This window comes from Neophocaena asiaeorientalis, unplaced genomic scaffold, assembly GCF_003031525.2.
Source record: "Neophocaena asiaeorientalis asiaeorientalis breed wild unplaced genomic scaffold, Neophocaena_asiaeorientalis_V1.1 scaffold230, whole genome shotgun sequence".
In the NCBI taxonomy this organism is placed as follows: Eukaryota; Metazoa; Chordata; class Mammalia; order Artiodactyla; family Phocoenidae; genus Neophocaena; species Neophocaena asiaeorientalis.
In genome coordinates this window covers 10,354,273-10,377,556 of record NW_020175186.1, presented here as the reverse complement: position 1 = coordinate 10,377,556, position 23,284 = coordinate 10,354,273, and the positions used below count along the sequence as shown (strand labels likewise).

General features: G+C 40.8%; 1 protein-coding gene across 2 annotated transcripts in view; it reads left to right on the top strand.

Annotated features, from left to right (window-relative positions):
• The window catches only part of MPPED2 (metallophosphoesterase domain containing 2), a 171,917-nt gene that overhangs the window by 78,166 nt on the left and 70,467 nt on the right, over window positions 1–23,284 (top strand). For both annotated transcript variants that reach the window (XM_024764573.1, XM_024764574.1), the window contains exon 4: window positions 9,038–9,263. In XM_024764573.1, the coding sequence (XP_024620341.1) occupies window positions 9,038–9,263 (226 nt within the window). The remainder of the gene's footprint in view (window positions 1–9,037; window positions 9,264–23,284) is intronic.

The following is a 23,284-nucleotide window of genomic DNA, read 5'->3' as shown; positions in this document are numbered from 1 at the left end:
TTTTTTTTTTTTTTTTTTTTTGGCGGTACGCGGGCCTCTCACTGCTGTGGCCTCTCCCGCTGCGGAGCGCAGGCTCAGAGGCCATGGCTCACGGGCCCAGCCGCTTTGCGGCACGTGGGGATCTTCCCAGACTGGGGCACGAACCCGTGTCCCCTGCGTAGGCAGGCGGACTCTCAACCACTGCGCCACCAGGGAAGCCCCTCAGCTGTGGCTTCTTAACACTAGCCCTAATTCCTACAGCAGACCACTGGGCGTTCACTCAGCATTCCTTACTTTCTCCTGGGTTTCCGGCTCAGCCTTGACATTATTGTAATATAGTTTTCTGTGTTTAATATTTCTTAGACTTGGTTTCCCATTGCAAGCATGGAAGAAACCCTAATGCATGAGTTTCAGAGGAGAAGGTAGCAGTCTGAACCTGCTGTGTGGCTCCATCAGCAAGTGTGAGTATTAACGTTAGAGCTGTCAGGACTTGTGAAAATTAATGGAGCCTGACGGGGGACAGACTGAGGTCAGAGACGGAGCTTGCCCTGATTGAATGTTTCTGGTGGCTTTGCAGCCGAGGCAAGTGAGTGCAAAACCGTGGAGCCGAGAGGGAGTGCTGGAGGTCCATTCATTCATTTAACGTGTAGGCCGTGGGCACCAAATATGTGTCAAGCACTTTTCTAGGTGCTGGAAGCAAAGCAGGGAAAGGTGGGCTCTACCTGCTTCTAGCTTCAGAGCCCTCTCCCTACCTCCAGGCTGGACTCAGCCTTTCTCTGCTGTTGGCCCCCAGCAGTCATCAAGGAAGGAATTTATTAATTTATTTTAATTTTTATTGAAGTATAGTTGATTTTCAGTGTTGTGTTAATTTCTGCTGTACAGCAAAGTGATTCAGTTATTCATATATATATTCCTTTTCATATTCTTTTCCATTATGGTTTATCACAGGATATTGAATGTAATTCCCTGTGCTATAGAGTAGGACGACCTTGTTGTTTGATCCATCCTATATATAATAGTTTGTATCTGCTAATCCCAGATCCCAATCAAGGAAGGAATTTAACTGACACATCTCCTTAGTCCATCCCAGAGCCTCATAATTCTTCCATCCTCATAGCCATTGGTTTTTTTTTTTTTTCCTTCCATCCTCTTGCAAAATTTTCTGCTTGGCCAATTTTCAAGCCCAAGTTATTCTTATTTAGTCCTGAGTGGAATAGAGAACCTTCAAGAGTTTAAACATTTCCCTCTCTGCTGGAGTCATGATTTTAAAATACAATAATAATTTTAAACAGAAAAAAATGCCTTCTATTATCCACCTTGGGGCTATAACAAGGTCCCTTTATAACATTGGCATTAGGGAACATCTACAGTGCCCCACACAGACCAAAGGTTTCGGAAATGTGATTGAATTGCAATATATCTCTTTTGTGTATAACAGTCCAATGATAATAGGTCTGAGTATATATCTGTTTTATTCTTTTGAATCTCAGAAAGTTCATTTTTTCTAGCACATTGGCAAGGGAAAGTGAGCCTGAAGCTTGTGCCCTGTAAGTTGTATTTTCCTGGGCATCTGGGAGCCATTGCAGGTTCTTCTGACTTGTTATCTCTGTGTTGTTTCCTTCTTGCTACATAGTGAGCTTTATTCTATGTGAGTGATATGCTAGAAATATTTTTGGTTTCCTCATATATTTTCAAACTCTGGAATTTAGGAGTATGGAGGGGAGTGTGCATAGAGATTGGAGATATTTAAACTAATTGGTCACCATCGTATAAGTAGGTTTTCCTTTACCCAGAAAACCCAGCAAGCCATGTTTGCTTTGGGATGATCTCCTTCACAAAGAACTACTATTGTACTCTGGGTTTTTTCCCCCTGGGTTTTTAGCGGAAATAAATAGGAGATAGCAGTCAGTTAACCTTGCCTGTCAGATCCCTGATAAAAATTGGGCATGGTGAAGGTGGTATTTGTCGTAAGTCACAACCTGATGGCCATTTTGGTTGCCCCTATTTCCCATACTCCCCATTCATGACGAATGAAGAGTGTGGGGCAGGAGCCAACTCCTAGTAGGTGGCAGGCAGATTCCCAGGAAAAGAAAATATTCTGGAATGACTTTGGATTCTGATCTGACATGAACTTGAGTTTTCAAGAGGAATACATTCTATAATGATTTTTAAAAATAGGTTGCAGTTGTGTGATAATTTTGATGAACGTTACTTTTATTGGTGGGTGCGGGGCAAGGTAGCAAGGAATCGTGTTTGGCCAGAGGAGCGCTTATATATGTTTATTGTAAAATGCTGATGCACACGTGCCCTAGTCCTCACCACTCTCTCTTACTTCTACCTAGTTCAGTTCACCTTTTTTTCTTATTTCTCTGGTCCCTGTAGACATTTTAGTTTATTACCTTGGACTTCTATTCTACTGTCAAAGCCTCATCTTATTTCTCATAATACAGTCAACAAGTTTTCTAATTCTGGGACTCTGCATGACAATGAACAAGGGAGCTTTTTTTCCTTCTTAAATCTGTGACCTTCCCTTCCTTGGGTAGGCTCCCAAATTCTTCTGGGAGCTATAGTACAGCTTCTGCACCCACAGCTGCGGTAACATTTGGGGAATGCCTAACTTGAGCCAGCATGTGTGGTATGAGGAGGACTCATGTAAGAGATAGGTCTTAAGCCAAAGTCCATGAGGCTGTTAAAAATTTGGGCTCACCTCCACTTAGAGGGGTGGGATAGGGAGGGTGGGAGGGAGACGCAAGAGGGAGGAGATATGGGGATATATGTATATGTATAGCTGATTCACTTTGTTATACAGCAGAAATTAACACGCCATTGTAAAGCAGTTATACTCCAATACTGATGTTAAAAATAAATAAATAAATAAATCATGTGTCCAGAAAAAAAAGATTTGGGCTCACCTGACAGAATACGAGCAGGGGAGGCAAAGAGCTTTTCTTGTCCCACTTTTGCCACCAGCTTGACTTGTGACTTTGCTTAGCAAGTGACAGCACCTCTCTGGCACTCATTCTCTTCATTAGTAAAATTGAATTGGATACATCAGTGATTTTTCTTTTTAATATTTTTAAGCCAGGGCTAACTTTCTTTGATTCAAATCTTTCCCCAAATCGTAAAATAAAGGAAAGCAGTGCTGCCATGGTGAACATGGGAACAGGCCCCTCCCCTCCCCTCCTTGTCTCTTTCCTCACATCGCCCTGCTCCAGCCCCAGGGAGGATTACAGAGCACAGCTTTCAAATCACTCAGGGTGTGAAACATGGGAGCCGCTTTAAGTGATACATTAAATGTCCAGAGTTTGGGAAGGAAGGGGGGCTGACCTTGACACAATCCGCTGTGTGTCTGCTTTAAAGTTGTCACGGCTTTATCAGACACGTGCATAGCCAAAGATCTCAGTTTTTCTTTTTCTGTTCCTCTCTATATACTCATCGAAGAGCACCTTCATCTGATTCTATGAAGATATTAGGGGTATTCCAAATGAGTAGTCACTCTTGAGAGAAATAGAATCTGGGCGTTACTTATCACTGGTTACGCTATTCATTTGTGAATGAGGGGCCAATCCTGGCCCATTTTTTGGCAATCAGTAAATGTTAAAAGAGATGGGTAAACTGGATGTTAGAAGGAGGAAAGCAGTGATGTGTTGAGGGCACACATTTTCAAGGTTAGAGGCATCTCGACAGAGGCAGCTAGGTTTGCACTGTGTATAGGTCGAAGGTCTCATAGGTCCACCCACCATCACGTCAGATCCAGATATCTTAATGACCCTAGCAATGTTTTTGTTAGTTTGAAGGATACATTGGACCATGCCAGTTTCTGCCTTTGGAAAATCGAAGTTTTCTTTTTCATCTCCCCATGCTTTTCTTTGAAGGCAATGACATTGTGCAATGTGACCAGGGAGTGATCCAATTGTGGATAAACTAATATTTTCTTGGTTGGCAGCTGGGAAGGGCCATCATTATAATAATTATTATAACACAGCTAATATCTATTGAGTGATGATAAAGTGTGAGAAACTGTGCAAACCTTTACATGCAGTATATTGTTTAATGTGCATCAAACCCTAGGGGTAGTATTTTTATTTTCCCCCCATTTGTATTTGAAGACACTGCAGTTTAAAAACAGTGTATTGGAGAGGATTTGGCTAGACTGGATTGGAGATGCTACCTCATTTCACTAAAGTTCTGGAAAGACAATTCCAGAAGCCTGCAGCTGGTAGGCCAAATTAGATGTATTAGAATTGGCCCCCAACTGTGTTTGTTTGTTTTTAATTGAACTAGCAATTCAGGAGGGCTTACACTTGGAGGACAACCCAGTACTGGTTTAAGCCTTGTCATATAGCTCAAGATGACAAGCCCATTCCTGGAATTCTTTTTAGGAAGTTCCTGGTAAGTCTTGCAGAGGTTCATTCATTCCTTCAACAGATACTTATTGTGTGCCTGCCATATGGGAAGGTATTGAACTGGGTACTCTGGGCCAAACAAGGAACCACAAGCCACAATCCATGCCTACAAGGACCTTACAGTCTAGGAGGAGACAAGTCACATGCAAAGGGTAAAACTAAAAAAATGGAGTAAAATAATAAAGTGCACTGATTATTTACTCCATACCACACATGTGCTTTAGAAGCTTTATGTCATTTTATCTTGAACACAACCTATGAGGTGGATGCAGTTATTATCCCCGTGTTGCTAACGCACCATAGAGAGCATAAGGGCTCTGTCCAAGGTCATACAGCTAACATGTCGTGAAGCCTGCAGAGGCCCCACTCTTACCCTCTTGCTGCCTCCACAGTTTAATTTGTAATAAAATTTAAAAACTAAATTGCAGAGAGTAGAAGTGTGACACGTGCGGTAAGAAAATATTAAATAATATTCATAGAAGTAAAGATGAAGAGGGAAAGTGTAATGGGTCAGCTGAGAATGAGGTGGGACACAAAGGGAGTTGAGGAAGAAGAGAGGAAAGGAAATACCGGAGAGGGAGGGAGAGAGAAGGCAGAGTCCAGCATCACTAATCCAGGAAGAGGTGCTTTGTCAGACAGGGATGTCACTGTGGAGACATCCATGGAGATGAGGATGGAGAAAAACGCTTGGCTTTGGTTTTTAGGAGGTTTTTATTGACATTCAGGGAAGCTTTTGGAAGAGTACAGAAACAAAGGCAGATTGCATTGGGTAAATTCTGAGTAGCCATTTATGTCTAAGTTGCTGATTCTAATAGTAGGGTAGCCCATCAGGCAACACAGTCGTGATAAGTGGGCCAAGGTGTGAGAAGTAACAGGGAATGAGGAGGTCTGCAGCAGACTGAGGTCAGGATCGCCTGATTTTTTTATCTTCCAGAAGAAGCCAGAAACCCTGAATTTTTGGTATGATATTTCCTGATTTCTAAATGTTAGTTCAACTAAGAAAATAAAATAAAACACAGTTGAGGGCCCACTATAATACATCTGTGGGCTGAATTTGGCATACCAGCTGCAAGCTTCTAGAATCCTCCTTCCAGAAGTTTAGAAATAAAATGAGGAAGCATCTCAAAGAAGAAGTAAGGTTAGGGATGGTGTAGGATTGCATTTGAGGAGTGTGTGTGTGTGTGTGTGTGTGTGTGAGTGAAGAGCTGCTTGTTTTTATTTTCTTGGGGTGGGTAAACATAAACTCACTAAGGAGGAGAAATAAAGAGACCCAAAATATCATAGAGAGATGTCTGAAAAATTAAAGTGCCAGTGGCAGGAAATGGATTAAGAGGCCAATTATTAGAAAGATGAGAAGATGTAAACAGTGATCGGAAAGTGAAGAGAAGGAAATGAAGAGAGTCTATCTTGAGATGAGGATGTATTGTATGCCAAGTGCAGAGTCAAAAGGAGCCTGGAACCTAGAAAGGAACCTGGAAAAGTTTTGTGATAGCGGCTTAGGGAATAGGCAGTGGCAAGAGTATAGGGTGATTAGAATTGTAGAATAGCAGGGAGGACCCAGCTGACTTCCATTATCCATTAGTTTTAAGTGAGCATCTATTTATGTGATATAGATACAGTAGGAGATACAGATTTGAATAAGACTTAATTGATGCCTCCAAGAGCTTATCGTCTTACTTTGATCAGTAGCTCTAAACTGAACTGATTGATGGGCTAGTTTCCCAAATTACATTCATTCACTCGCTAGTCATCACTTTGCCATATCTGTGAATTATCTGTGTTATTATTTGCTCAATAGTTTTCTTTGAATCATCTCTTAATTTATATACAAAAATAGAAAAATGAAAATAGAAATGAAAAATGAAGCCATATATCATTACTTGCATTGTTGTGTTTTTCCAAATATGCATTTGTAGAACATACAAAACTACTTGACATTTTGTCAGAAGTTCATCTCTATTCCACCTAAAATAATCTTGTATCTTACCAATAGAACATATACCGTGTCTTAGGAAAGATAGAACTGGTTAGTTGGTAGAATTCTTTAGGTCATTCAAAGCAAGAATTTTTCCACATTAGAATAACTGCACTACGGCCTTGGTTTTTTATTGAGGCAGGTCAGCTTCGATGGCCTGATCTGAATAAAATGGATAAAGGCAGGCACCTCTTTGTCTGACAATTTTAAAATAATGCTATTTGAATAACGAGAAGTTAGAGAGCCTTCCAAATTAATCTAGTCTGGAAAAAACCAAAAATGCCATCAAGTAACAGGACAATTTGCATATAAAACACAAAGGTTGGCAGATTAGATGAAAGGTCAGTTCAGCAAAAAAAATATGTCAGACAATCTCATAACATAGGTAACAGAGGATGGAAGTTGGAAACTACTATTGGATTCTCAGAAAGAGATGAGTTTGTTGGCAATGCGTAAATATCATCACGATTTTCTGTGGCTGTTCATTTTGGTGGCTACTTCTTAATGCTGAGTCTCCAAAATTTGATTTAAAAGACACTGAAGAGGCTGTCTTCCTGAGAAAGATTTACTTTGCAGCAGTTTTACTTTTTTTTTTTTTCTTAACTGATCTGAAGGGGAGAAATGTACTTCCTTCACCTTGTTTCCCAGTCTCACCCATTCCATCCCTGAACCAAATCTCTGAAATGGAAAAAAACAAGAAACCAAGGCCTCTTGCAAGAGCAGTGGTACATAAAGACAGGGTTTACAGCGAGTCCATCATCATGAATGATTAAAGGAGGACCAGCAGCTAAAGCATGACTTGTACAAATAGAGTTGCTCAAAGGTTCACGCAGGTAGGACCTGCCTTGGAGCGGATTACTGTCCAGGAAAACATTTCAGCCCGTTCTGGCCTTGGGAGCACAGGTGAGTCTGGGGATGCAGTATCAGGCCAGTGTGTTCACAGAGCCATGATGTTGAAATTGTGGGGCATCTCAAAAACTTCCAGCGTGTGCAGTACTGGGAATTTGCAGGCTTCTTAATACATCTTTCATCTGTATTTTAAGTGCAGGGAGTTGTGCAAAATATCATCATTCTATCCAAGTAGCTTGCAACATACATCACAGTCTTATTGCCTTATGCTAGTGCAGATTATAAGCTCTGCATGCATTTAAGAGAGGCTTCGTATTTTCTATGAGCTCTTCACTGTAGCCTTGCAAATAACTGAGGCCAAAGGCATTTCACAGAGCATTGTGGGCTAATAATCAAGGATATCTATTGATGCTTGGCCACAATGTTTTCGGTTTCGTCTTTCTGCAGTGTTGTTTTCTGACTGCTTTCACCTCTCTCCTAGGTCTCCCCCTTAACCCACATGCTATATATACAATTTTAATACTTTTATTAAATTTTAAAAATTTAATAATTTAAAAAATGTTATACAATTTTTCAGCAATTTGCATTGCTGAAATCCAAGTGGGCCTATGACAAAACTTGCCTTCCCTTCCAAACAATATAATTCTCTCCCCCACTATAAGCTTCATTAATTGAATCATTGATTCTGGCTTGCTGGTGAGGACCAATTCTTACAACAAATGTATCCAATTTCCTGCTAGTGGTAACTTTCATTCTTCCTGGAATAGCAGGCAACATTAATTTTGCATTGGACCTAGGAGTCTCAGGAAGCTGGAATTATAGGCACCATCGTCCCGCCCTTTTCCTCCTCAAAATAAAATGAAATAAAATAAAATGAGCAGCTGCCCAGTGGTGAGGCTTGAGGGATGGATAATGACAAAGAAGAGAAAAAGGCATTAATTTCAGGATGGGGGCAGCTGCCCGGCACTATCTCCCTTTGGATTTTGGTTCTTATAGCATCACGGTGAGTTATTAATATGTATGGTCTGTACTTTATTCAAACATTATAAATCTATGCAGAAGTCTGGTGTTTGGGTTTTCCTTTATAGCTTTCATTCTTCTTCCCAGAATTATCTCATTTTGATCGGGAAACTTCTGCATAAAAAACACACACGGAGAACTCACATTTCCATACCATAAATATTAAAAGGGGGTTAAGCTTTACAGTTTCTTCTCCCACCCCAACAGGAGGAAATTTAGCCTTCTAATCAGGGGGCCATTCTTAATGTTCTTTTTATTCGCAAGCCAAAAGGTAAATGAAATTGTATGCCGTATGAAATTGTACTGTGTAGTTCCTTTCATTTATGTAAATTGTGAAATGCTTGACTATGCCATGTCTTTTGTATGAAGCTTATACTAAAAAATCTTAGCAGTTATCTGAGTTGTTAAGAATAGTTGGTCGGCTTATTTTTTAAGGGTCAAAACCAAGTCCAGACCTTTTTAAGGCTTGTGATTAAAGTACTTTTTGCTGGATAATTATAAAGTATGGATCCGTCACAGTGTGGATTCATCACAGTGAATCTGTAGCAGACAGAAAAGGGAAATGAAACTAGCAAACTTAATGTCTCCTTAGTAGCTTTTTAGCTTCTGAGCAGCTTCCTATCTCCCGTTTATTGTCATTTTTGTTAGCATAAAAAAGTCGTCATAAATTTCGGTTCCCATGGAAATAGAAAGGAATGCGTGAGCTATTTCACTTGGGGATACTGTCTGCTAACCACGCAGTCTCTGCAGTTGTACTTCGTGATGGGAAATGTACATGCTAATTGGTGCTTTTTTTTTCTTATTTCAGGAAACCTGCCATATGAATATAAAATAGTGATTGCTGGGAATCATGAACTGACATTTGATAAGGAATTCATGGCAGACCTTGTTAAACAGGACTACTACCGTTTCCCCTCTGTGTCCAAATTGAAACCAGAGGACTTTGACAACGTTCAGTCCCTCCTGACAAACAGTATTTACTTACAAGACTCGGAGGTAACGGTGAAGGGATTCAGGATATATGGTGCACCTTGGTAAGTGTTCATTCCAACAGTCTTCCCCTCTGTTTTTTTAGCTCAGCACTCAGAAAGCATGGTTCTGGCTTAGGTGCCTTAAACCAAAAGGATAAAGATGGAGAGAAACCTTTTGGCTGTATTTAGAACATAACACATATTTTGGCACTGCTGCAAAACACCATGCTTGTTGTTTTCATTGTGATGCAGATTTCGTTAGGCAAGATCAATGGGAGCATGGCTTTGGTAGATACGTGTCTGTTTGTGTGACCGGGGCTGCATGTGTGTCTGTGGGACACAGAAGGATTTGGTGGAAGGTCACTGTGTTACCCTTCATGCAGGTTCAGCCACTCTGAACATTCCATCAGCCTACGTGACTCGTTCCCTTCTCGTTTTACATTGGAAGCACTCATAAAATATCTTGCTTACATTAGAGTTTCTCAAATCTTGCTACACATCAGAATCACCTGACCAACTCTGAAGAAATACAGATTTTGAAGCCATATCCCCCTGAGACTCTGATTCTCCTTCCTGAGGTGAAGCCCAGTGACCTGTATTTTTAAAGCTCCCCAGACAAGACTGAAGCACAGACACAGTTTGGAAGTTACCGGTTGAGAGCTCAGTCCTAGAATTCTCAGTACTGAAATTCTCAGCTCTAGAAAACTTGAAGCAGGTGTGTATTCCTTGGGACCAGACAAGGAAACATTTTGACCTTGGCTCTATCAGTTGTCAGTTGTCTGGTTTTGAAGAAGTTAATTCATAGAGAAGGAAACTCAGTGAAAATAATACCTACTTTTAGAGGGTTATTATGCGGATTAAATTAGGTGATGTTTGCAATAGATTGAGAAGAGCACCTGGTGATTTGCTTAGAATAACAATTACCATTTTTGAGGCCTTAGCTCTGCCACGAGATATTTATGGGAACTTGAGCAAGTCACTTAGCCTCTAGAGCCAGTTTTTTCATCTCTAAAATGGGAGTGTTAGATCAGAAGGTCAGCAGCAGAGGAGTCTTGGATTTTTCTTTATTTGCTTTCTTACTTTTTGAGAGCCCTGTGTGTATATAGAGCAGAGAAACTAATCTTTACTCACTTAACCTGGAAAAGTATCCCAGTCCTGCCTTAGGAGTTGCGGATAAAGCTGGAAAAGGACAGAGTGAATTCAGATTGGCCACCCCACTCAACAGTTTGGATTGTCTTCTGTAAAAGAGAAAGTTGAGATATTTCCTGTCATTTGGTTTTCTAGCCAAATTTGGTTTTCATCAGTCCAGAAGGACTGATGAGTGGATACAGGAAGTATATTTCCGTTTAAAATCAACCTGACCGTGATTCTGAACTCTTAATTGAGTACTTAACCAAATGTCAGGCACTAGGTCCTTTATACCTATTATCTCATTTTCTTCAAGCTACCTTTAAGAGACAGCCACTATTGTGATTCTCATCTGGCAGATGAGAAAACTCGGGCACAGAAAGGTTAAGTAACTGCTCAAGAATCACACGGATTCTAAGTGGTAGCATCCTTATTTCAGTCCGGCTGCAGGGTACATGGTATGCCTGAGGTGGTGGTGGTAGTGCTGTGGTAATTGGTGGTTATAATCTGCAGTGTTTATATCCAGCTTTATGAATGCACGTCAATTAGTTCTTTTTATATGTGACAAGGTGGTAAAGGGCAAGAGAACAAACAGCAGAAATTAGCCCTATCAAACAATAATCTGAAAGCTGATCTTGGGGTAATGTAGGATGTCGATATCAGCATTTCTGGGTAAAGGGCAGGAGAGAGAGCGCTTTTTCAGCTTCACAGCTCACTTCTTAATGACTATGCAGTAGTTGAGAAATGACCTCTAATTGGCAGAGAAGCTCTACTTGGAGTTGAGATGATTTTTTCAATGATTTAAGATGATTTTTGAAAAATCTTCAGAGCCCAGAACATTTAAGCCCACTCCTGAACAGACAGGACTTTCAGAGATTCCCTGGATTGATGGTTGTTGGTGTGATGACAGCAAGCTTCCTCTATTATCTGAGCAGGTCCAGATCTGTTTAGGATAGGGTTTAGCTCAACCAGATTATGGCTGTGATGCATGAGGGAGTGATTTTGAATTCCGAGGCAGATCGTGTAGCATCTCAAGAAATAACAAAACATAATAGTTCCAACATGGGAAGTAATGGGGCGTAATTTGGTTTTGGTGGTGGTACAAACTTCGGACAAAGTTTATGTCTGAACTGGATTGATCTCATTCAAAATGTTTTATTTTAATATTGGAGAAACTGGTAAAGTCAAGAAAACATTCAGCATTAGTCTTCTAAAATGTTACCCTGAAGTTGTTTTTTACACACAGTTTATTGGGATTTCTAGAAAGTTTGAACTATTTCCTTTCTTTTTACAATGAGGGAGATCTTTAAATGGAATTTATCTCACCCATAGGAATTGTTGATACTTTGTCTTTTTACCAAGAATACAGGGGTTGATGAAAAGGAAAGTGCAATTTTGTCATATTTTTATGATGAAAATTAGTATTAACATTTAAAAATGATAATTAAAATAGTTAAAAAAATAATATTCTCAGAACTGCTGTAATCTGAACATTGATTTAGGAATGCCTATGTTAGCATTTCTATGCAAGGAGAACAAATTTTCCCATTTCTACTACTTATTTATTCAGCCTTGGGACCCTGGGCATTTTTCTGAATGTCTCCATGCCTCCGTTTTCTCATCTCGAAAGTGAGAAATAGCAATATTACTTCTCTCTCATGGTTGTTATAAGTGAGTTCATGCATCCGCAGCATGCAGAAGACTTCCTGGCATAGAGTAAGTACTGGATAAGTGTTAGCTATTACTGATGTAGCAGGGTTGGTGTTTCCAATGTACTTTGTACCTTTGTCCACCTTCACATGGAGACAATTGCACTAGGAGTCAGATGGGCTGGCTTCTAGCCTTAGTTCAGTCTCTCTGATTGCACAACAAATCCCTTCTCTATTTTGTAAAACAGGGGTAGTGAGGTCTGCCCCACTTTCTCTCTGATGCCACTCACCTCAATAGTCACCAAAATTAGAATCTTTGAAGAGCATACATATTTGCGGGCATGCTTGATTATTTTAATATCTTGTACAATTTTTAGCTTCTTTCACTATTAAGAATTTGACTGGAAGCAAATCTGGCGGGGCGGGGGGCGCAGAATTTATACTAGAGCTGCTACTCGTCTCCTATGAGACATAAGGATTTTCCATCCTAAGATTCACACATAGGTGGACACCTGCTTAGTAACCCATTAGATACTCCAACTCCAAAATAATGTGAATGGTTTTAACTTTGATTTCCATGCTTTTCCTGTAACTTTTCTGGAGGGAATATTAAGTTCTGATTTACTGATATTGCTAGTGGTTTTCATTTAAAAACAGAAATCAAAATAAGAACCTTGATACTAAGGATTTCCATCCTGTCACAGGTTTCTCAAAAGTAATTACCATCTCTGTGATAAACCATAATGGAAAAGAATATAAAAGAAGAACGTCTATATGTGTATCACTGAGTCACCTTGCTGTACAGCAGAGATTGCCACAACTTTGTAAATCAGCTAGACTTCAATCAAAAAAAAATGTTTTTTTAAGTAATTGCTGTCTGACCAGGGAGAGAGCTTATTAACTCATGTATTTACAAAATGTGGATTGTGACTCAGTTTCACTCTAAACAAGGTGTATTAGCTCATATTCATTACATGTTTATAACTTGTAGCACCGCTGAAAGCTTCCTAAAGACCAGAGAGAATTAACGCAGCGTCTCCTAACTTACAATTTAGGAGGACTTTGTATGTGGAAAATAACTTACAACAATCCTGAGCGGTCATGTGTGTTTGCAATTGGAGGACCCTGTCGTGCCAATTAGATCAGCAAAGAAGAGGGTTTGGATGTGGTTTGATGGGTCTGGGAAAATCCAACGGCCTACACTGAAGAAGTTGTAAATGGGGTGCCTTATCCTGGAAGAAAGGTGCTCCCTTGGAAGGAAGGCAAGAGTTGACCCGTTCCCAAGGGGCAGCCTGGCCTCAGGAGGCCTTCCACCCGGTTCTGTGGCTTCTGTATGTATTCCTTCAGCACCTCATTCTTCCAAGAATCGTGAAGAAAGGAGTCAGGCATGATGTATTGTCATGGGACTAACTGTTCAGTCACAGCTTTTCTTAACTTCTCCTATTACACTTTTCCCTCCCTCTCTGGGGGACAGAAGAGGGTCTTGTGTGGCCTAGCAGTTAGATCTGCCCAGGACTTTGCTCTCATAGCGGCACAGCTCGTGGATTTCTTGTATCCCTTGTGTTGATTTTTTTGCCACCGAGGTGCTTCCTGATCTCCTTTCGTGATCACTTTCAGCTTTTGATCCCAAAAATGTCTTTTCCAAAGGCTGACTGTGGTCAGAAAAAGGAGACAAAATTCTAATCTGTCAAATATCAACCACAGATATTTGTGCTAATTCACTGTTTGTCTGGTCAGGGTGGAGGGGAGGTGGCGTTTTGAAATCATCTCTGTATTTTTGGTTACTGGATCTGTAGCCAGCATTTTAGTGCAAGTAGATTTCCATAAACTCACTCATGGGACTGGGTATTTAAAAATCGACTGGCCCCTTCTTTTTTCTGATTTCAGTTGCTCTTTGGCTACTAAGATGCTTATGTAGAAAAAAAAATTCAGGTGCAAACAGATCAGCAGCCAAGCCGCGAAAAGTAAAAAAAAAAAGTCTGTCTTGCTCCGACCTGAGTGTGGCAGTTGTATTGTTCAGCAGTGTACCTTGTTCCCCTCCTAAACAGAAACGCACAGCTAGTCTCCTATGACTTTTAATGAATATGAGCGGGGCTTTCCAGTGTCCAGGAATTTGATCTCTACGCTGACCAAGGGGTCAGGAACAAAGAGCACACTTTCTCATGTTAGAGTAGACCCAGGTGTAATTTGTCAGATTTAGTAATTGTAGAGGAAGTGCCTTAACTTCTGCAGCAGGAAAATTAGATCGAGCCTAGGCAGCGTAATTCTAAAATGGCTGAAATAGCAAGAGAAAGTCCATTGAGCTGCATTTTCAAAGGAAGTGTGTGCAGGATATTTTTTTTTCCCTTCCTCTCTCCCCCTCATTTTGGATCATCAACATGTTGGCTTTGTCCATTCCTTCAGATGTAATTTTCTCAGCGTTTTTCAAAGTGGGAGTTAAGCGTTGATTCCATTCTCTGCAGCCTTTATAATTGTGTTTGCAACCAAACAGCTTCAAGGTTGCTCACGTTGCCTTGTTCTGATCAGCACAATGGTACTGTAAGTTTACCCTGTCAGAAAGCTTCAGATATTTTTATTTCCAACTATAAGGTTTGTAATGCATCATGTATTTCGCTGACAGTCTTCAAGTTCTTGCAATAGCGAAAAAATTAACAGCAGATACTGAGTGAGAGGATGAGAAAACCAATTGGCAACTCATGATAGAATTCAGATCTGGGGATGGGTGGAATGGGCTCATTTATTTTATTTTCAAGTCATACTTAGTAATTAACTTGGGCCAAAAAGAAAAAAGGGAAGACGAAGAAGAAAAGAAAGAAACATCTCCACGTTCAGCAGGAAAGTCCTTTCACACTAAAGAACAGGACTGTACGAACAAGACTGATTCTGTGCCACGATTTCAGGGATTCCAGCTTTTATTCAGGAGGGCTCAGGAAGGTATTGGCGCAGAAACAGGTCTGTGTGTGTGTGTTAAACAAATACGCACTCTCCTTCTACATGATTCTGTTCCAGGGCCCAGGCTAACGTTTCATTTTTCTTGGCGTGAGGCCCACGGACTCTCCCATTCTGAAACCTGTGGCGGGTCTGTCCTGCTCTAGAATTACAGGCTCTGTTTACATTTTCGCCTGCCTCAGAATGCAGCTGACTGCTCTGAAAGCTGCACGGGATCAGCTTCATTTCTGGTTTAACAACCGCGCTGTTTATTTGGAAAAGGAGAAAGCAAACCCTGTCCGCTTGCTTCCTACCTCCCATTGCTAGCCATATCAGTACATACCTTGGCAAAAGCTGGTTTATGCGGAGTTTAGGACGTTGGAGGCAACTCATACCTTTCCGCCTGCTTGTCGTGTGCCTTTAGCTGATGTGTTGGTGGTGGTCGTATAGACGAATGTGGAGAGGGGTATAGAAGTGTTCCCGGGCATTCAGTTATGCTTAATATCAGCCATTGGCATAATTTAAATTTTTGCCTGCACATTCAGAGAGACCAACTCAATTAGCAAACGATGATAATAAACTTCTATTTGGATGATATATTTCACTTAGAGAGCTTGTACATGTGTTATCTCCTTTGGGCTTCACAACAATTCTAAATAATTAAAATTTAAAACCAATTCTAAACGATTCAAAGGCAAAGGGCATGTATTCATAATAATTATTAATACTAGCCAGCATTTACAAGTGCTTGTACGTCGTGACAGTGCTGCCTGGTGTTGCCTCCTATTGACAGAAGAAACCAAGGTCGAGTTTTGGCAGAAAAGGCGACTTGCCCAAAGTTAGTTTGGGGAGAAACAGGACTAGAATCCCACCTTCCTTTGCTGAGATCTTGAGGCCAAGCTGGGATATCCTAGTAACCGCACATGTCACTCTACTCCTTGACCTGAGGCAACTCAGGAAGTGGCCACTTAGAAGCCTTGGCTGTTCCCATCTAGTTGCAAAAAGGACACACAGAAATCCAGGCCAGTCCTCTCAGGAGCTCTCGGCTTCAGTGTTGGGGTGCTTGAAGGGGGGGACAATGGGATGTTGGGGGGACAGAACAAAAGATTGATCTTTTACACGGTGTGCTCCAGAGCCTAGGGTTTAAAAAATGAAGATCTATACCTGTGCGTCATAAGACATGGATCAGCTCCTCTGGTGTTTCTGTTCCATGGCGACAACTTCCGTTTCCTCTGCACACACGTTAGAGGGGCAAGTATCGGGTGTACATGGCTATTTCCCTCTGAAGCACCAAGGAGCAGCTGAGAGACACGGCAGCCCCGGGCACATGCACCGAGAAGGAAGTGCTGACCGTGCTTCCCCACGGAAGTCGGGCTGGTGTGGACCCACACACCATGCTCCAGGCAGACCTGGACTTCCACGATGAGACCCTGCCGGCTTGCTGCTGGGTGTTCTTTCATTTTCTCATGTTACACTGACAGGTTCCTTTTTAACCCAGAGTTGCTGCTGGTGGAGGGAAGGAGAGGATACAGTGGCTCTAAGCTCCACAAGGGCGGGGACCCTGTCAGCTTTGTTCTCCATGCATACCCTAGGCCAGCCCAGGGCCTGGCACACAGTGGGTGCTCAGTCCGTTTCTGCTGAATGAATGAATGAATGAATGAGGGTGGTAGTGGTAAAGATGTGTCTGTGGCTGCCTGACTGAAGGTCTACACCTATGAGACAGCCAGTTGCAAAAGAAAAAACATTTCCAAGACAAGATCAAGCATAGCCGTGAATCTGCAAGGACAGCTAGAGATGGTAGAACAAAGTGGGACCAAACAAAGCACTAACCTACGTCCCTGAGCTCTTCATGAACATGTCTAGATCCTTCCCGAACATTCGGAAAGATAGAGTGCACGGCATCTCTCCAGGTGAGCATGGTCAGGGAGCAGTGGGACAGACCTACCTAGAAGGCAGCGAGAATTTTCAAAGAAAGGCTCAAACAGTATTTTTAGACTCTTAATTGTTATTTCTGTACCTCATTTGCCTTATCCCCATGCTCTGAGTAGCTACAGAAATTTCTATTAGATTTGGAGACTACGTCTTCAAGCTACAGTAAAAGCAGCCAGTGTAAAGTGTGAGTTTGGTTGGAAGCTAAACCGAGTGGGCCCTCAGAATGTCCTTTGGACGTTAAAAACTAGTTATTAAACATGTAGTACTCTCTTTTCTCAATGGTTGAGTTCTCAATGGTTGAATTCTTTGAGTTGAATTAAAGCCATACAGATTCTGTACCATTTATTTTCAAGCTATTTGGCAAACATGTATTTCTTATTTAATCCTTTGACTTGTGAGTGTAGTGTGAATTTCTGCAGCTATTACCAGGTGGTGAGCCCACTGGCGTCCCTTTGACAGTTGTGACCCATATTTGCCAGGTTCCAGGCACTGCTGCTGCTCTGCCTTCCTGCATACATTTACCCTATAGCTCAGGTGCGCTCACAAGGAAGTCCAGGTAACTACACAGGTAGGTTCCTTGAATCCTCCTGATGATCCGTAGTGAGGGTGAATGGGCTTCGGAGCCCACAACTTGGAGGTTGCCACTTCTACCTAGTGCTCCATTTTTGCCGGGAACCTCACCTGCATGGCCTCAGGTCGCCCCTTTGCCCTTTTTGGTGAGTCTGCCTGCTGCCAGAGTTGTTTCATAACAGAGTCACGGCGATCAAAGCCATGCTGTGTTCTGCGCTCGACAGGGGAAAGGCCCTGTGCCCTTCTAGGCTGCTCTGTAAGAGGGCCATCAGAGGATGTCACTCAGCTTCCCAGAGAGTCACCTGTATGCCCGTGGGAGACTTGTTGGGAGACAGGACTAAAACATGCTGTGCTCAGGGACATCCCTCTGACAGTGAAGGGTTTGTTGAAACTGGCTGAGCTCTTCTTGCTGATTCCCTCTTTCCTTAAAACATCAGTTCCTCAGGTTAACAAACTTCTGGCTGGGCCTCCCCAGCAGGGAGACACCCCCTGAAAGGTCTGATCCCCAGGCTGGACATAGCTTGAACAGCTGCAGCCCTGTTCTACCTACTCTCGGGGGAAGCAGTGTGTGTATAGAGGCCTCAGGCTTTACCCTTTAGAAGCAGTTGTCCCCAGTGAGCTTGTGTCTCATTTTTATCATTTAGAACTCATTTACCTTCTTAAGCAAGTTGTTTCATCTCTGAGCCACAGTTTCATCTGTGAAATGGGTATGCAAAGAATAACAACTACTATTCCTTAAGCATCACCCACATACAGGTATTTTACGTAAAATAGTTTTTAAGCCTCACAGCCACCCTGTGAAGAAAGTAATACTTCCCCCATTTGGGACATGATAAAATTGAAGTTTTATGATGAAAATAGAGAAGTTAAATAACTACACTAGGACAGTCATTTCCTAAGTAGCAGAACTGGAAGTCTAACCTCAAAGCCTTAATTTTTTCACTGCTCTGTGTATGTTTCGTGGGATTAAAAGGCGATCGTGTATGTTAAGTTCCTGGCACTCAGTAAATGCTCAATAAATAGTATTTTCTTCCCTGGAAAGTAATAGTTGTGTAGTTTTGTGATGGCTCTTTTTGTTTGTTTGTCTGTCTGTTTTCTTGTCTTTTTTTATGGTGGTATATCAGGGTGGAAGGGGAGAAGCAAAAAGGGACAGAAAGGAGGTGAATAAAAAACTTAGTCTAGGAAAATAGTTACCCCTATGTGTGTGTGTGTGTGTGTGTATGTGAGGGAGGTGGGGAGAGAAAAGAATTTTTAAAAGCAAACATTGTATGGTTTCATTGCACAGCAAGTTGCTAATGATCTGGATAAGTGGAAACCATTTAGGAAAGGAACCCCATATATCGGCAGCATGTGGTCAAAGGACGTGGAAGAGTGAATAGATGTCTGTTAAATGAAGACATATGGGGCATTTTAAGGTCACTTACATGGAGCATCCTTTTAAATGTATGAGTAACGCTTGGTACTGGTTTTCACCCAGGAAAAAAATAAAGGTAATCTTGGATGGGAACTATAAATTGAAAGTGGAATGTTCCGTGAGGGCTGCTCAAACAGGAAGTTAGTGGCAAATCGGAAAGCTTTTGGATTAGCAGAATGTGTCTGCATTCTGTGAAGAGCAGAAAAAATGAGTCTGAAAATCTGCTTTAATTCAGGAGAGGACATAGGAAGGTTGTTTTGCGCAAATATGAGAAAAGATCAGCTAGGTTAAAGTGTAAATACAATTACCATTACTAACAATGTCCAAGTATGAAACTTGCAGCAAAAAATGAAAAATAAATGAAGAAAAGCACCTGGTATATAAAACCTAATGTCTGGCATGGTAGCTTTAGGATGGATCACATTTTTTTAAAAACGCAGTGCTAACAGGGAGATCAGCTCGGTGCTTTATGGCCACCTAGAGGGGTGAGATAGGGAGGGTGGGAGGGAGACCCAAGAGGGAGGAGATCTGGGGATATATGTATATGTATAGCTGACTCACTTTGTTATAAAGCAGAAACTAACACACCATTATAAAGCAATTATACTCCAATAAAGATGTTTTTTAAAAAATTTAATTTAATTTTTTAAAAAAACAGTGCTAAAATTTCATAGAACCTACAGTAAATCAACATTGAAGACTAAGTAAAACCAATGCTATGTGTGTAAAGGAAAAAAAAGAGGTCAGAGCTGACACACTGATTTTCCACCTTCTCCTAAAATTTGTTATGAACTTCTTTTGCATATGATGTACAAAATGATGGCACATAAAACTAAGTGCCTCTGATGCCTGCCTGGCTCTATAACTGGAGATGACTGTTTCTCTCACTACATTTCAAGCTACTTTATGCAATGAAATGATGGGACATATCAATTTTAATTCTAAATCCAGTAAGGTATGCTGACTTTCCGTGCCACACAAGACTCCATAAGCAATGGGAAGTAGCTTAAAGCATCATAATTCCAGAAATAGGATTATCAAAAACAGAAACTAGGGGGAAAAAAAGTTTTTATTGTCTTATTGATTTAAAAGTCCAACCCCTCAAATCACTAGGCCATAACTGGGGCCTCTATTTTCGTTTTGAATCAAGAATTAATAGAAAAAACCTTCTTGCTTTGATCTTTTCAGAACGAAATAAAAGCTGTTAGACTAAAACCTAATCAGAAATGGTTGGAAAAACTAGTTGGAAACAGGCTGTTGGACTATTATTAGCCACCTCCCCACTTTTTTTTTCTTTCTTTCCTTGGGTGTTATGACTTAACAAGAAATTGTGGAAAGGACATTTGTTTAAGAAATTCAACTCAAATTCGTGAGTTTTGCTTTTATATTTAAATATATTAATATGTAGGAAGCACTTGAGAATGAGGATTTTAGGCTGTGTTTATGATGCCTCTGTTACTAAACATTTTTTAATGCTTCCCTATTTTTCAGATGAAACAGCGAAGACTAGTTATTTTTCTTACCCAAATTCAGCTTCTCCCTTAAAAAGATATAGTAGTTCTGTACAGGGAAGTACTTACCTGTAGGTCCTGCAGAATGAATATGAAAAACGGGAGACCTAAGTGTGTACATATAATGCTGGCCCTGACCTTTGTGCTTTTAAATAGCTCTTACCAGAGGCGAATTCTGCATGGTTTGCTGGCTTACAGAGCAGCTTCAGAGGCAGGCCCAGGAGAGGTGAGGGAATTTTCAGGGTATTGAAGTGCCTGCCTACATTCAAACACACCATATGTGCCATTCAGTACTACTCTTAAAGGGAAAATCTGATATTAAGGAGGGTATTGGTTTTTAAGGTTATTTGTTATAGAAGTTGCCTCTGTAGAGTTTGAACTCTGTTCTGAAAAGCCTGAGAGAAACAGGATCACTTCGTTGGAAATTTTGAAGTTTGGCTGGCCTGTAAACCACAGGCTTAACCATACGCTAAAGTCATTTCTGAGGTTTTGTAACTGTTGATACTTATGATTTTCATTATAAATGTGTTTTTACTTTGTTGATTGTTGCAATAAACAGAATCATTGGATTACTGATAGAGCAGAATACAAATATGCCAGAGAAAATCCATTTTCTTTGTCCATTGACTCAAATAACCCTTCTTGTGAATGAGACCAAAAAAACTTGTCTTTCTGGGTTTTCTACAAGTAAGAACAGAACAACAACAACAAAAAAGGTGAAAGGAAAATAGCTATTGCAGAATATCAAGGGTAGAAATCATGCAAAAAGTAGACATCTCAATTCCTAAAGATTATGTTTTCCAAGCTGTGTAAACTCTCTTCAGTTAATCGGACACTCACATGAATAAAAACTTTACCATTCCAGTGAAAATTCATCCATTCACCTGGTTTTGGTCATTCAAGAATTAGCATCAGACATCAGAGAGCAATGGTATGTTTTTCTTCTTACATGTAGCAGTAAGCTTTTCACAAGCTAAATTCCCACCAAAAATATACAGAGGTATCAATAGCGTCACAGAAAAATGTATATACATATGTAGAGAAAATGAAAACCGAAAGGTAATACACCACAAGTATAACAATGGTTTTCTCTTATGAATTGTTCTTTCTTTCATTCTACTTGTCTGGGACTTTTATGTGTTCTTGCAGTGGGTAAGTTTTAATTTTACAGTCAGAAGAAAAGACCACATTCTCTAGCTGTAAGATGTATGCTAGGGGTAATTTGGACATTGACTCTCATTTTTTCTAACTTTGTGCCGTCGTCGTGTATCCAGTTCTTGCAGAGTTGTGGGCCTGCACATATGCTCACACTTCAGGGATTACCTGTGTCACAGGCCATTGCCAAAGATGGGGGAGTGGGCATGGATGTCTGTCCTCATCAACAAGTTCTGTGTGTGCCCTGCTGAAATGGAAAGATTCCCAGAAAGCAACAGAGCTGTGCTTCATTCCGCTGAAAATTTTTGTTTCCTCTTTTAAATCAGTCTCTCCCAAAGAAGGTGGAACCCAGATGGCTCATTTGGTGCTGGGGTGACTGACGGAACCCAGCCCTCTTTGGTGCTGCATTTTTGACTCACCCCCCTCCCCCCCCCGTGTGACTTGGGTCTGTGGGTCTGGCTTTACAGAATGCGACTTCAGTCAGGGAAAGCCTGGTGCCTACCTTTGCTTATTTGTATTCCAGTGCTGTGCCCTCCCCTCCTCTCGTGTGTCTTTGTTCTATTAATCTGCAAAACAGGGCTCGACTTGTGATTAGTCCTTGGAGCTTGTTTCTATTAATCAGCCTGCAAAACAGGTCGACTTGGACGCTTTTGTTCCAGAGCTTAATGTGTTCTCCTTGTCAGGCTGTGGTTCAGGCTGCTCGGTTTGCCTTAAATGGGACCAGGCAGTGAAATTTGGTTTTTATATGCTGATTGCATTGTCAAGAGAGAAAATACCATTTGAAAAGACAACAAGAAAATGCTAATGTAGAATTGTAGAGATGTGTTTTAGGAAGAGGAAAAGTTTACAGAAAATATAACTTGTGTAGCTTGGTTGTGTTGTAGGAGACACTGCAGAGTGCAGTTGACTGGAACAGAAAATAAAGCATCATATATATTATGCAGTCAAGAAGTATGGTGTGCAGCAAAGGTTGCCTATTAATAATAATTTTATGTGTATTTATGTGTAATTTTCTTTTGATAACTTATAGTGGGAACAGCATCCTTTTCGCCACAATATTGAGGGATTATAAGAAGACCCAATACGATTTTGTGAGTTTCCTTTGCTCTTTTCTTCCCACCCTCCCTTTTGCTGAAGGACCTTGGCACAGATTAAAACTATTCTACCCGTTAGGTAGGGGGAAACGCTGTATCTCAATTTTGTTATCTTCTTTATCAAGGGACAAGCATTGACCTAACTGTGGAAGATAGAGTGTGGGTGAGCTGAGTGATGATTATAAACTGCTTTGTAAAATGCTCGTTATCACCATTTGAAAAATTCTGCTAACTCTAATGTGCGAAGGAGAAGATTGCTGGAAAAGAATTTTAATGTGTAACTTTTCCCAGTGACGACGATGCTATTGGAGAAAAACAGTTTCCTACCGGAAGTCATCTTTTACATCTCTAAAAATTTCTAGTGAATTTCAGTCTTCATTACTTGTGAAATAATGCCCCCTCTAAAAAAAATAATAATAAAGAAATCTGTTGAAGTATATGCAAGGAGCAAACTGTCAGAGTCCCAAATTAAATTTGTCATCAGTGATAAATTTAGTGCTGTAAGATACTTTAATAAGTGCTTCAGCTTGATTTATTGGTTTTGTGAGTTACAAGAGTATATTATGTCTTGTACAGAACTTAGCAGAAGCAATTTCTGACTAGACCTTCCTTGATTAAAAAAAATGAAGTCTCATTTTAGTCGCGGTGGTAATTATTTTAGTGCCAAATTGGAAGGTAAGCACACTGCAGTTCTGTCATTAAT